Source organism: Gadus morhua, chromosome 11, assembly GCF_902167405.1.
Source record: "Gadus morhua chromosome 11, gadMor3.0, whole genome shotgun sequence".
Lineage (NCBI taxonomy): Eukaryota > Metazoa > Chordata > Actinopteri > Gadiformes > Gadidae > Gadus > Gadus morhua.
The window spans coordinates 15,455,947-15,470,889 of NC_044058.1; the positions used below are offsets into that span (position 1 = coordinate 15,455,947).

The 14,943-nt window shown below is 43.0% G+C and overlaps 1 protein-coding gene across 1 annotated transcript in view; it reads right to left on the reverse strand.

Annotated features, from left to right (window-relative positions):
* Positions 1 to 14,943, reverse strand: part of me1 (malic enzyme 1, NADP(+)-dependent, cytosolic) — a 64,941-nt gene that overhangs the window by 30,101 nt on the left and 19,897 nt on the right. Inside the window, exons 2-3 of the mRNA XM_030370244.1 lie at positions 13,470 to 13,603; positions 10,283 to 10,432 (exon numbers count right to left, since the gene is read on the reverse strand). Coding sequence (XP_030226104.1) covers positions 10,283 to 10,432; positions 13,470 to 13,603 — 284 coding nt within the window. The remainder of the gene's footprint in view (positions 1 to 10,282; positions 10,433 to 13,469; positions 13,604 to 14,943) is intronic.

Here is a 14,943-nt window from a genome sequence, read left to right on the forward strand (position 1 = left end):
AAATCATTGAGAAAGTTGTCCTCCAGCAACTTAATCACTTCCTGGCATCAACTGGTTGTTATGACACCTTCCAATCAGGATTTCGACCCCTGCACAGCACTGAGACCGCCCTCATTAAAGTTGTAAACGACATCCGTCTTAACACAGACTCTGGCAAAACCTCAATACTAATGCTTCTAGACCTCAGTGCTGCATTCGACACTGTAGACCATACAATATTTTTGGACAGGTTAGAAAACTGGGTGGGGCTTTCAGGCACAGTCTTAAATTGGTTCAGATCCTACCTACAAAATAGGAACTACTTTGTTTCCATCGGCGACTTTGTATCAGAATCAACCAACGTGATGTGTGGAGTCCCACAAGGTTCGATCTTAGGACCCTCTTTATTCAACATCTACATGCTCCCACTAGGGCAAATCATGCATAATAACAATATTGACCATCATTGCTATGCTGATGACACGCAAATCTATGTATCGCTATCACCAAATGACTATCGGCCCATAGATCTGCTGTGCCAGTGCATTGAGCAAGTGAAAGACTGGATGTGCCGAAATTTCCTTCAGCTAAATGAGGATAAAACAGAGATAATTGTATTTGGTGCTAAAACGGAAAGGCTTAAAGTAACCCAACACCTTCACTCTCTGTCCCTGAAAACCTCAATCAAAGCCAGAAACCTAGGGGTTATCATGGATTCTGATTTACATTTCGAAAGTCACATCAAATCAGTTACAAAATCTGCATATTATCACCTTAAAAATGTAGCAAGACTTAGAGGGCTCATGTCCATCGAAGACTTACAAAAACTTGTACATGCCTTTATCACTAGTAAGCTTGATTACTGCAATGGTCTCCTTACAGGTCTCCCAAAACAAACTCTAAGGAAGCTTCAGCTTGTTCAGAATGCTGCTGCTAGAGTTTTAACAAAGACCAAAAAATGTGAACATATTACACCAATTCTTAAATCGTTACATTGGCTTCCTGTAGGTCAGAGAATTGATTTCAAAATCATGTTGCTAACCTATAAATCCCTACATGGTTTAGGCCCAAAATATTTAACTGATATGCTTCCACTACATAAGCCTTCTAGAACACTAAGATCTTCTGAGACCAATCTGTTAATTAACACGAAACATGGGAAAGCAGGATTTAGTTACTATGCAACAAATAGCTGGAATAAACTCCCTGAGGATTTAAGACTTGCCCCAACTCTGAGCACCTTCAAAACAAGATTGAAGACTTTTATGTTTGCTTTAGCTTTCTGCTAAATCTTAAATACTTTACCTTTATTTTACTAAAATGCCTTTTTAACTTTCCCTTTATTTTCTATTTTTACCAGAAAAATACATGACATTTGCTGAGGTTGTTTGTTGTTTGCCTTTGGTTCTTGGCTAGAGTCCTAGAATATTGTAATAGATTGTCCTTAAGGTCGGGTTGTGGTCCCGACTTGGGTTCCAGAGAGTCTGTTGATCTGATCTTAAATAACTTTCAATTTAATTTTCTCACTTTCTTAAATACATTGCACTTTCCTTTTTAACTTTCCCTTTATTTTCTATTTTTACCAGAAAAATACATGATCTGATACCAGAGAGAAAGGATAAGGGTTTGAGACCAATAATCACTGAATATACGAAGAATTGTGTTTAACTCTTTTGAGAAGAGGTGTATAAGGGTTAGAGTCCTGAGTTTGTATAAGGGTTAGAGTCCTGAGTTTGTTTGTATAAGGGTTAGAGTCCTGAATTTGTATTTGTATAAGGGTAAGAGTCCTGAGTTTGTATTTGTGTAAGGGTTAGAGTCCTGAGTTTGTTTGTGTAAGGGTTAGAGTCCTGAGTTTGTATTTGTATAAGGGTTAGAGTCCTGAGTTTGTGTGTGGGTGGAATTCTGAGACTGAGCTCCGTGGGAGACGTTTCCAAGTTCTGTCTGGGTTAGAGTCCTAGAATCTGGATTGGAGTTCCAGAGAAAGGACCAAGTTCCTTTAGGTCGGGTTGTAGTCCCGACTTGGGTTCCAGAGAGACTGTTGATCTGATCTTAAAAATTGCACTTTCAATTTTACTTACTAAAAAGCCTTTTTAACTTTCAATTTAATTTTCTCTTAAATACATTGCACTTTCTATTTTACTCATTTCTTTGCATATGTTTTCTTTTACTTATCTATTATTTTATTTTATTGTATGACAATGTTTATATGTGAAGCACTTTGAGTCTGCCTTGTGTATGAAAAGTGCTATATAAATAAAGTTGCCTTGCCTTGCCTTGCCTTGCCTATAGCCCCAAACGCATCTTTCCTTGGTATAGCGCCACCTAGTGGCCGGCGTGTCTGAATTTGGTTATCTGAGTAGCGGTGCCGTACCTGGTTCTAGTCATGCAATTGGCGCGTGTGCACCATTTACGGTTTGGGCTGTGGTTCCACTTTCACGGGGAGGTAGTATAATAATAATAATCCTTACAAAAACAATAGGGATCCAACCTGTTGGCTTGGACCCCTAACAATCCCATTGCATTGCAAATGGGAGCGAACAGACGTATGATGGATAGATCAGCCTTCAAGTTGTATCAGTTCACTGGTAGGCTGATCTATCATATAATCAGGGTGGACACTGGCTGTAGCAGCTTATCACACAGCTTGGGGTAAAATATGGGTCCTTTCAAGGATACGAACCAAGGCACTTTGAGAATGCAATGCATTGGGGTTCCTCCTCTGCTTCAATTCAGAGGAAGACAATAGAGAATTGAGAAAGGAAATACAGGCAACCAGGACTGCATGTGGATGCCCACATGCTTTCTGGGCAAACCTTACTTAAAACAAGGAAAAATCCCCATTGCCTGAGAGATTCCTGTTGAAGAAATTAAGCCCGGCTGAACCTGGGGAACTAGATGAGAATCAGCCCCCCCCCCCCCCCCCACACACACACACACACACACACACACACACACACACACACACACACACACACACACACACACACACACACACACACACACACACACACACACACAGACAGACAGACAGACAGACAGACAGACAGACAGACAGACAGACAGACAGACAGACAGACAGACAGACAGACAGACAGACAGACAGACAGACAGACAGACAGACAGACAGACAGACAGACAGACAGACAGACAGACAGACAGACAGACAGACAGACAGACAGACAGACAGACAGACAGACAGACAGACAGACAGACAGACAGACAGACAGACAGACAGACAGACAGACAGACAGACAGACAGACAGACAGACAGACAGACAGACAGACAGACAGACAGACAGACAGACACACACACACACACACACACACACACACACACACACACACACACACACACACACACACACAGTTAGGCAAAATTAGGTTTTTGTGTGGGCTGCTGAGTCACATTTAATGTCACATTCCTAGAAGAGGGGTTTATTCAGGGACTTTGGGGCTTGCGTGCCAGCCGTTGTGCCAGGACTGACTGCAGAAAGGTTTATTGGTGAAGGTTGTTTAATTTTGGTGGTGATGGGCCGGTAAAGGGCAGGAATAGGAAAAAAATGCTATTAGCATTAAATAAAAAAATAAAATAGTCACTCATATCAGAAAGACAATGGAAAGCTGTTTTCCATCAAATTAATATCAAATAATAATTTTACAGAAACAATGGTTTGGGGCTCAATAGTCTCAGTAGCTCACGTTATGAAAGCGGATTCAATGATTTGCGGTTGTCTGGGAAGATTGTATGGAAGATGCTGCTAGGTCTGATTTAAAACAGAAGGGTAAAATTGAATTTTTCCTTTTGAACATTTGGCAAAACATTTGCACTCATCGATAATGACTCATCATGCCTCATTTTCCATTCAAGAATTATTTTATGAATTTCATACTCCGGCTTACTGATTAACAAATTGAGCGCTATGGCATTAGGTATAGCTAGGCTATACCTTTCAGTCAAAGCAATGGAATCTAAGATTGAGTAGAAGGACTTTAAACTCATTGATATAGTATCACATCAATATAATCAATCTAGGATAATCAGTTGGGGTATGTCACTGACTGTAAACAGAAACCAGAATATTAGGAAAACAAATAGTATGCATTTTTTTACATAATCCATTTCAACCTATAGCAATAGGGAGCCAATTAACATTGCAAAATACCCATCACTGGTGTCAATTTTAAGTCACAGCTACTACATGCGACCCAAATAATAAATTGTGGAATAGAGAGGCTGATTAGTTTCAACGTTTCTCTCCATACAATTTATTTCACCCAGAAGAATGTGCACTGACAAATATATCACCATGGGTGGTCATATTCAACCCCAAGTCCACAGAATTGATGCCTGTGGACTCAATCGTTCTCGGTGTCTATTAAACAGTGTACTTAACAACTTCATAAAACCTGACCTTTGACCTCTATAGCATCCTTGGCTAACTGAAAAAGAGATCCGACTAAGCTTAATATAATACATTTTTTAAGAACTTCTATTCCCGTCCCCGGTGTTTCTTATCCTTAAGAAATACCGGAGATTTGCCATGGAGCAGTTTAGAATTAACTTGAACTCTTAAGAACAAATGTAAAAGCAGTTTGTGTGATGTAAAACATCGAGGAGGTTCTAATTATAACACAGGTCTGATCCAGGGACTTACTCAGTTCACTTTGTGTTCCCATAGTTTATAGGGACCTTGGGAGGTGAGGTCATGTTAACCTGTTCAATTTATAGTCCATTTGAAATAACGTTTTGGCTGTTGTGGTTTTCCACCATCAAGTACGAGTCATTGGCGTGTTTACATTGAGAAAACTTTAAACCCTGTCATAAAACCTGCACAGGAACTTACATGGACAGGTCGAGCAGGGTGCAGGGAGATGGCCCGCCTCCAGGCCCGCTGAAACCCATTTCCAACAGCACTGCCAGCCATGAAACCAACTATGGGTTGACTGACGAGAAATGCATTAAATAGGTTTTGATCAAATAAACAACTGCATTGTTGACACTGTCCCAATAAAAGAGCATTGTAAATCAACGTCAGGGTTAGTGTTGCTGGGAAGGTCTCACGTAAACAGTGCTGCTCTCTCTGCATAGTGTGTGTGAATTGTGGCGAGTGTGGGGTATTGAGTCTGACCGTAGCATTTGATAAATGTCTAAATTGTTTGTAGTGTTTCAGAAAGGTCCACAAATTGAATTGGTTGCTCTTGAGTCAATACAATTCCAGTCAGGATTGAATGTCAAAACCAAGAAATTTGGTTTTCAACCTCCTTTGTGCAAGCCATTGGATGGAAATCAATGCTACCTGGAAGGAGGTAAGAATATGCCAAGTGCTAAGCATGGATATCAAATATATCTTATTAGTTAATGATTACAGAAATATTGTCATATCTCCGAAGGTGTTTATCTAAGGGCCGATTATAGTGGTTGTATCTGGTGGCCTCAGTGTTATCAGTAGTGAGGAGGGCCCCGCAGAGGTTTGGAATCTGAATTGCGTCACTTCGCAGTATATCAATAAGAGCAATGAGTTCAGATCTTGACTATCTTCAGTTCACACAGACAGGCTAAGCGACGCACAATCATACAACCATAGACCCAAACATAAAACATTAACCGCTCCTGAGCAGACTGTGAAATCATCTCCATGACAGTGGAGGCTAGTCACAGAAGAGTTTTTGCAGACCTGTGGAGGAATTTACTTTCTGTCACGAGGCCGGTGCTAAGTATTGGTAATAGAATAAAAAGTTTTACCGGAAAAAGCCTAGCCAGTCCAGTAAATCTACGGACAGTTGGATTGTGTGACTGTCTGTCTTTCAGCTCGCATTATCCTCACTACATAGGTCAAACTTCTCATAACAACCATGGCTTCTAACCTTCCCTCTACCACTACCACCACTGTTCTCTGTAAAGGTGTCATGGAAGCAAGACCTCAGATGGAATGGAGAGCAACAGGCACATTTGTAAAGAGCCACTTAGATGTTGTATTTTAAACAACATCGGCAGGGACAACATTAAACCGTTGAAGCACAAATTAAACACAAAGCCAGAAATTGCAAGTGACTGGGGTGAGTTTTTCCACCAATTTTCATGGTTGGGAAACAATACTTCATTCAACATGTTTCCAAAGCCTGGCATGACAAAATGGACTAGTCACTCATACCAAATACTTCCACATAACAAATTTCATGTAAAAATGTCACTGCTAACAGCTGCACACTTCATAGTAGTACATTGAATAAAAAAAATGTTTTCAATTCTTTTTACTGATTATGAGATCAATCAGATTTGGTTTCATATACACAGCAAATTACTTTTGAATCTGGAAATGTGTCTTAGAATGTTTATTTCGGATTGTTAAGTATAATCCAGCTGTTTAAATTCATTGCCCTTTTCAGTTTTATCGATACGGAGTGAGGAGCTGCGTGGTGCTCAAAACAGGTCCTCTGTAATCATAATGAAGCGCTTATCTCAGACACTTGTCTCCATGTAGGCTTGAGCCTGATTACTCTGCGTTAACAACCCTATTGTTAAGCTTATTATCAGCAAGGCCACACTTGACTCCACACGCCACTATCAAAGTGCCCATGCACTTTGGTAGTGATCTACCTTTCGTTAGATATTAATAATGGCCTGCATCTCACCAACAGAAGGTTAGATGATCCGCATGGCTATCAATAGATGTTTACAATGACCTGAATCTCCTCTGGCCCTCAATAGAAGGCAAAATCGTCTGCATGGCTGTTGGGCAAAATCATGTTTTTCTTTTTTTAAAGTGTGTCTTATATGATCGTGAATAGGTTAGTTAATGCCATTTACCTTAAAAAAGTTTCTCCTATTCTTTCTACTCTGCTCCGAACTCAGGTCCCGTCGTGCATTTCATATACAACATTGCTCAAAGCCTCCTCAAGAAAGTATACAAGCTTAAAAGATAGTATCACAAAGTTGCTTTGGGCAGTAGCCATCTGGATAACACCGCCCCCTCCTTCCTTGAACTCTCAGCCCAAAACACTTAATTTTTTCTTCATAGTATTCACAGGGGTTTACTTGCACATTTTCACATTCTTGCGATTTTACCTGATAGAAGCCATTACCAGCAGCTGATCTGTAGCGCTGCTGTTAAGCGATACAAGGCACGATGGAAATAAATAAAATAATTTATAAATTAAGAATGAAAAAAACAATTAGATTTTGAATTGAATTGAATTTGGATCTGTGCCGCTAAGCAACTGTGTTCAAATAGCCTGTCCCAGGCTACCCTGATTTCTCTAGCTAGCCTATACTTGTATCTGGTTGTCTTGGGAACTTGGTTGGCAAGCAACTAGAGGTTAGGCATCTTCCCAAAGGATCTGACTGCGGGCATTAGACTAGGGCCATTGAGAATCAAACCCAGCACCTTTCAGAAGCCGGTCAAATCCCCTACCCCACCAATCTATCCTGCAGCTATAATAATGACACTCAAATTGATTCAAGATGCGACCACTCAGAAGCTGTGACCGGCCACAATGTATAAGTTATAACCTATTCAGTACCTTGCATCACAATGGTGTACTAACCAATGCCTCCAAGGGAACAGAGACCCCATTTATGCTCAGAACAGACATTGACACACAACATAATTTGTGCAATGAAGTCAAAATGACTTAGGTAAGTATTTTTGACTGTGTAAACCCATTAGCCCCTAAACCAATTAAAAGCAATACCCATGTCCACTAATCGCATGACGATATGAATGTATTTCTTTCACAGATTCAATTTTCCTTGTAACCCTGCCTCGCGCCCATCGGGATCAGTGAATCAAGCATCTTTTAACGCTTAATGACACTTGAACTTTTTCCTTGGAGCCTGGCATTGAAGTGTTTAGTCTGCGAGGGACAGATGAAAGCGTGCAGTAGTCAGGTTCACCAGAAAGAGGGTGTCTCGCACACAAAGCGTCCTTTATACCCACGAGCCAGCGATTAGAGTGGTCTGATCTGAGAAGTAAGACCTCTGTTCTCTGGTGTATGCGTGCGTGTGCGCATACGTGCACGCATGTATGCATGCACTCAAACACAGCTGGTCCAACATACAATATCAATGGAGGAACATTTGAATTTTCTCTTTTTTTCCCCAATACCATGACAGTATGGCAGCCACGTTATTGCTCAGTTGTCAGAAGATAAGTGTTTTGAACCCATTCAAAGTATCTGCAGGAAAGGTTTTAGTGTACGGCTGACATCATCTCAAGCTAGCCACATATACCAATTCCCCCTCAGCCCTAATGATTTATAGTGTGTATTATTAGATTGCAACATTTCTGGAAAACAATTAGGAGGACATGGCCAGAATTTTTACCAGTAAATTAAAGATGGACAACCTTATTAAATAATGCACATGACATGAACATTTGAAGCACACTTAGTAATTATGCCTAAATTTAAATTGATTCATGGATGAAACTAAGATACATGAACCCTGTCTTGATACGAGCAATCCCTCCTCTTATTATGAATGCTCAAGAACCACATGTTACGACCAACTCTCCCATCACTCCAAGGGCTTTCAACCTGTGCCAGATCAGATTTGTTCATACATCTGCTAACTCTACACACAGGTTATCACAATCAGAGCATCTGAACATTCTTTTTTTTTATTATCACATCCTGAATGATTTCCCAGCCTTATCCGGTCTTCAGGAGTTGGAACCTCATCAATTCTTGTAGTGGTTATAAAAATCGGAAGGAAATAGGTCCCTTTTACATGGGTAGTGTTTCCACATCAACCATGCAAACAAACTCTATTCAAATTACTCAAACTAAACTTGTGTTCACAGCAAGATTTACACTCAGAGTAAATATAAATATTTGTTTGTCTCTTGTTTGTCCCCATTAACGGTATTGATTTTGTAGTGTTATATATAGGCTGGCTATCCTCTTTGCCTTAATGTACTGTACCCCCGCATCCCAATTTGTCTCTGTAGCATATCTTCATGCATATTGTCTTTATATGTGTGAGGTATTCTCGGTCTCCCATTGAATGAAGTTGTCTGCACTTCTGACAGTCCTATCCTCTCGCCTGCCTCCCCCACACTCATGCCAGCATTCCTTCTCCTTGTTAGTGCTTCCCTCTCTGTTCATGGAAGCGTTCTCTTGTCCATCAGGAGGCTTAGGGGAGGCTGTCAGATGTAGGAATGTACAGCCTGTTTGAAATTTTATGTAAAGGAAAAGGGCTACACATAATAAAATACTAAAATAATATCAGCTTGTCTATTTTTAATGAGGCTCAAAGAGCTTTGACAATTTTTTCAGGGAAAAGATCAACATTGAAACGAGTGGAGACACTTAACCTAGCCCTTGAGACTGATGAACTACTACCCTTGCTAATAGTCCATATGTATACGATTTCTACACAGGGTAGTAAAGGGGCGAACGGTTGTCACTAACCAACAAATCAACTTTCACTCCTCCTCCGTCTCTTTCCACAGGGCCCCCGTATGAGAAGAGTATTGCGTTCTGGCTCCGAACCGGCCGCTGGAGCCAGCGAGGCCTGTGTTGTTTTCTCGCTGGTGTGCTGTTCACCGAGCCCCCGAGATGCCTGATACCCAGAGTCCTAACCTTCCAGCCCACGCACCCTGGCAGTGGCTGCTGGCGTGCTGCTCTTCAAGCCGAGGGGGGAGAATAAAACCATTCCTCCGCCCGGGAGCATCGGTTAGGGAATACACTCAGAAGAATATTTTCCACGTGGCTCTGAGAAGGTTGGGAGGAGGAAAAAAGCTGGGTTGTCCGCTAACATTTGGTTGCATGACCGGGGATGGATATGGTGGCCTGGTTATTTACCTGTATCCAAGTTACGCATTCAAAATACACAGTCGTGATCCAGCCTTGTCTGTTTTATATGAATAAGTTAAGACTGTAGAGACTTGTGTGGTGTGCTTGATTTCTTAACTGCTCATCAACGGCTGCCTGATCCAATTTGTTTTACACCACCCATAAGTTGCCTTTTGTATGTGAATACAGTTACATTGGGACTCTGCAGGCTTCCGGGCAGTCATTCAGCAGGTATTTAAGTGCACTGACAGCGGAACATGAGCATGCCGATGACAGACGGTTGACTAGGGTGGTCTGCCTTCCCTCCGTTGCAGTTAACTAACACTTCTAGTCAAGTGCATACGATCAGAGGAATAGGGTCAAATCACATGTGAGTAAGTGCGTGCATGCGTGTGTGTGTGTGTGTGTGTGTGTGTGTGTGTGTGTGTGTGTGTGTGTGTGTGTGTGTGTGTGTGTGTGTGTGTGTGTGTGTGTGTGTGTGTGCATGCGTGCGTGCGTTGTTCCTCACCTAGGTCTCCGGAATGTCAGGCCGTAGAGCTGGCAGGCCAGGCCCACAGTGGGTGTGTACACGATGGGCATGTACTTCTCGATGTCAGACGTGAGCACCCTGTAGAAGAGTTTCTCGTTGCGATCCTGGAGCCCCATCAGAAACACGTATCTAGGAGAACAGAACATGATGACAGGGAAGGGGAGCACACCGCCATGTTAATCTCCAACATTGCAGTACAAAATCTGGAGACCGAGGGTTTCATCAAACACAGATGCAAACGCGTGTGACCTTGAAGAGGCCTGTCATGTCATAGTAGGATTGCTGGATCAGAAGTTCGGCTGTAACATAGTAGGACTTCTGGGTGAATGGTTCTGCCCTGCAATAGTAGGACAGCTGGATCAGAAGTTCTGCTGTAACATAGTAGGGCTGCTGCCTCTGGCCCAACATGGGCAGCAGAACTATGCTAGAATGGGGGCATCTTTATCACAGAACTTTCACTCAAGGCCTGAGAACAAGAAGCCTCTTGTGGTAAGAAAAAACATACTAAGCCTTTCTGCTATTGGCCAGTGTGAAGCAGCCATGCTGTACATGCTACTGACAGCAGTTCTTTGATGACAACCCCCCCCCCCCCCCCCCCCCGCCCCCACACACACATACATAGGTACGCAAACATTCATCTTGTTCCAGGCGTTCTCATATCATGAAACCTCAAACAGGGTGCTCCTAACATGGGTTTACTGCTGAGATAGAGGGAGGGATGTTCAGTTAAATGGGTTTAGTGCTGAGACAGAGGGAGTGAAGTTCAGTTACAAGGGGTTTAGTGCTGGGATAGAGGGTGGGACGTTCAGTTACATGGGTTTAGCGATAAGAAAGAGGTAATATCCGTCTCCTTCACTTGTTTCGGATATTGCTCCTTCAATTTCTACGTTAAAGAAACTCCATGTTCCTTCTCCTTGTCTTTGCTTTTGTCCTTCTCGTCCTGTTCTTGTTCTTCTCACTACGGGGACTGTGTACTGGCATGCCCAGCTCATAGGGAAGAAAGAGAAACTTAATTGTGTTGCAGTAGAGCGGGAAAACAATTCATGACACTCGCTGTCAGCCCTCAAGTTAGCGGGGCCAATGAGCTTTTACGATGTCAACTCCCTCACACTGGCGGTGGGGTTGACCTATTGTGGATCTTATTGTTGGCGAGTATGCAAGTGTGTCCAAGCCCCTAGAGAAGTCCTTCAGCTTCCTAGGTTTAGTAACTGTAGAAGGAGCTTGTCCCGCCCAGGAGACAGGAGCATATGGCATTTAAACGTGGACACGGGATCGATGTTTCCTTAGCAACTCTGGCCTGCCCTTTGTAGGTATTCCACTGATGCTGCCAGAAGAAATCTCAATCAATTAAGTGGAACGCACCACGGGAACCGGCTTTTCCACACTCATTCTTAACTTGTGTGAACGCAACCATTTTTCCAAGAGGGGATTGTGAATTCAGGGGTTTCCCATATTACCATATTCCCCGATGCAATGTTTTTGTTGGCCTAACCTCGCAAATAAACGTTTCCTCCAGTCGACAAAACGTTCATTGTACACACTTAGCCCACTCTTTCATTCCAGTCAATTATCGTTTCAACTTGAAAGGATTGCGAGCTTGTTTGAAATCTTCTTAAAAAAAGGGCTTGAGAAATGCCTTGGGGCTGCTTCGTTTTCCTTTTCTTTAATTCCCAAGACGGTTGGTATTTTGGAAAGGAGCGATGCATAACATTCAGTGAGCCTGAGATCTGGCCATTAGGCCAAGTGACAACAAAATACCAAAAAAGGGCTGGGGGAAAACAGATTGCATGCAAACACGGCCTGGGTTGAGAAACAGCAGACAAATATCCGTCTTTAGTCCTGCTGGACCAAAGCCCGCAGCTGGAAGGCACTCAGCATCAAGCAGACGGATCGCCATAGTGACATGGATAGGGCATGGGAATGGCCACATAGAGCTTGTAATAGCTTTTGAATTGTACCAACAGGCTGTGTTTTCGCTGTGCCACGGTCAAATGGAGAAAAAGTAATAGGGTTCGGAAAAGGGGGGAGGCTGAACGGAACATTGTGATATGACGTCCACTTCACTCAACTGTCTCGATGCGATGAGTCACAAATGAAGGGCTGCTTGAAGTCACATTATGTTCGGTAAGGAATGCTTTAGGGCTAATAATTCAAATCAACAACACTAGGAACACATCAACCCTGTGAACCCAAGCATATACGTATTTCTCACAGAAATCTTTTATAGGTGAAAATTGGTCAAAGAAATACTAAAGGATGCATTGGGGTGAAATAATCTCTGTATTATAACTCTATATTACCATAGGGACACCGCTCCGTGAAATAATTGAAATGCAAGCGATTCAATTGACACTTTGACGTGGTCTCTCTGGAGGATCTAATAGCGCTACAGGAGGCAGGAGGAGTGCAGGGAGGAGATGGAGAAGACAAGGAGAAGAAAAGCAGAGCAGAGATTTGTTCAGTAAACAGTAAGGTGTTTGGGGACGGATGTAAATCTTGTCTGTAATCCCTGCCTCTCCTCCTGTTGAAGTCTTCCAGATGCGACTCTTTGGAACTGATATTGACGAGTGAAACAACACACTGACATTGGGCTGATACAAACTGCAGACTCATGATATGCTGGTTTGACTTCCCATGTATTTTCAAGACCGAGAAAGACAAGATAAACACTGAGAAGGCATCATGAGACCTTCAGAAACCCCGCCCGGAGCTGAAATTGGAGAGAACTATAGCTAATCAAAAACAGAAAACTCTTACAATAGAGAAGAAACAAAGCATGGATTACTGTGTGTCTGCATAGCTCAGTGTGAATTTGTGTGTGTAGCTCAGTGGGTGTGTATGTGTGTGTGTCTGCGTAGCTCAGTGTGTGTCTGTGTGGTGGCGTAGCTCAGTGTACGTATGTGTGTGTGTGTGACTGCGTAAGTCAGTTTGTGTGTGTGTGTGTGTGTGTGTGTGTGTCTGCGTAGCTCAGTGTGTGTGTGTGTGTAGCTCAGTGTGTGTGTGTGTGTGTGTGTGTGTGTGTGTGTGTGTGTGTGTGTGTGTGTGTGTGTGTATGTGTGTGTGTGTGTGTGTGTGTGTGTGTGTGTAACTTAGCTTAGCTTAGCTCAGCGCGTTTGTGTGTGCATCCACATGCATCCACGTGTGCCGAAATGATCCCTCCACTCACCTGTCCAGGTCGTCCTTCTTCATGTCGTAGTTGCGTTGCACCTGGAGCAGCTGGATGTCCTGGTTGATGAAGCAGGGAGGCAGCAGGCCATGGATCCCCAGCTGCTGGCGCTCCTCCAGGGAGAAGGCCATGCCCTGAACACAAGAAGGAGGGATGATGAACGCCAGGGACATTTAAGAAGAAAGATATTTTTTTGCTTCAATGGTATGATTGGTTTTAGACCAATTCAATTGCGTCCAGTGGCATGTGGTCTGCGCCCGGTGATGATGGCCCTTGGAAATCGAAAATGAACAAAGCGGTTCCAGAATAATTGCAGTTTGCAATTTGTCTGCCGATGCTAGGCTATTTGAACACCAACAAAAAAACAGATTTGGACTAACAAACACAGGATATGCAATGGCCGTTTCAAATTGTTTCCTTTTGAATCACTTACTGTAACTAACACTCGGTCACACTGGATACAAAAATTGACTTGCCAGAGTGGAAAAAGCTACTGGCCAAGCACTGTGTTAATAATTCAGCATTGACTGGTGGCAGGTGTTCATTTTGGACCCGACACACATCACACTTCGTTAGTGTTCATTTGTAACCAGAGATGGACCCGCTTGTAATTTATATACAATAATGTATGTGTTTAAACTGCTTTCAAAGCATGGCAGGAAGGAGAGCCATGCAAGGTGACTGATAGATTGGTGATTCCTCAACTGTACCGGTATATTGATCACAATGGAATGTCAAGAGATCTGTTTGTGTGCAGACAGGTCTCTTACAGAAGTCATTCTTTGCATACATTATAGCTACAACTATGGAAATTATAAGTGCTCCATTATATGAGTGACCATTATAATAATACCATTATTCACAATATGATATTGGGAAGGTTTTGCAACATTTGTGCCATGGGGGAAACATTTGACGCATGCCGTCCGTAATGAGTCAAGTCAGTCAGCGGTGACTGTGCCACGACATGACACCCACTGGTGAGCTAATGAAAGGACACTGTGTGCGTCGGAGAATTGTCCATCATCTCATCCTCTTCGGCCTGCGGGCATTCACAGCCGCTGGCTAAAACTCTTCTCTGGAAAAACTATGTTTGACCTTTGAACAACGGAACAATTTGGAAAATCTCCATCCATCCATTCTGTTTGAGCATTCCAGAAAGATGAGAGGAGCAGCACTGTCCAAACGTGTCCTGTGTTCTGCTGCGTTGTGTTTGCTCTGACAGAGGGGCTCCTTTCCCCGGATTAACCCTGCCAGACAACCTGTCTTCAGCGAGGCCCCCCCCCCCTCCCCCTTCCCCCCGCGGGACGTCCGCACACATGCACACACACAGGCGGGCACCCACGTATGCACACACGTGCGCACACACACGTGCGCACACACACGACACACACGTCTCTTTTTACCCACTTCGCTGATCACAGCAGAGCAGGTGAGAAGCATGGATTTTATCGCGTTCCCCATGGTGACCTTC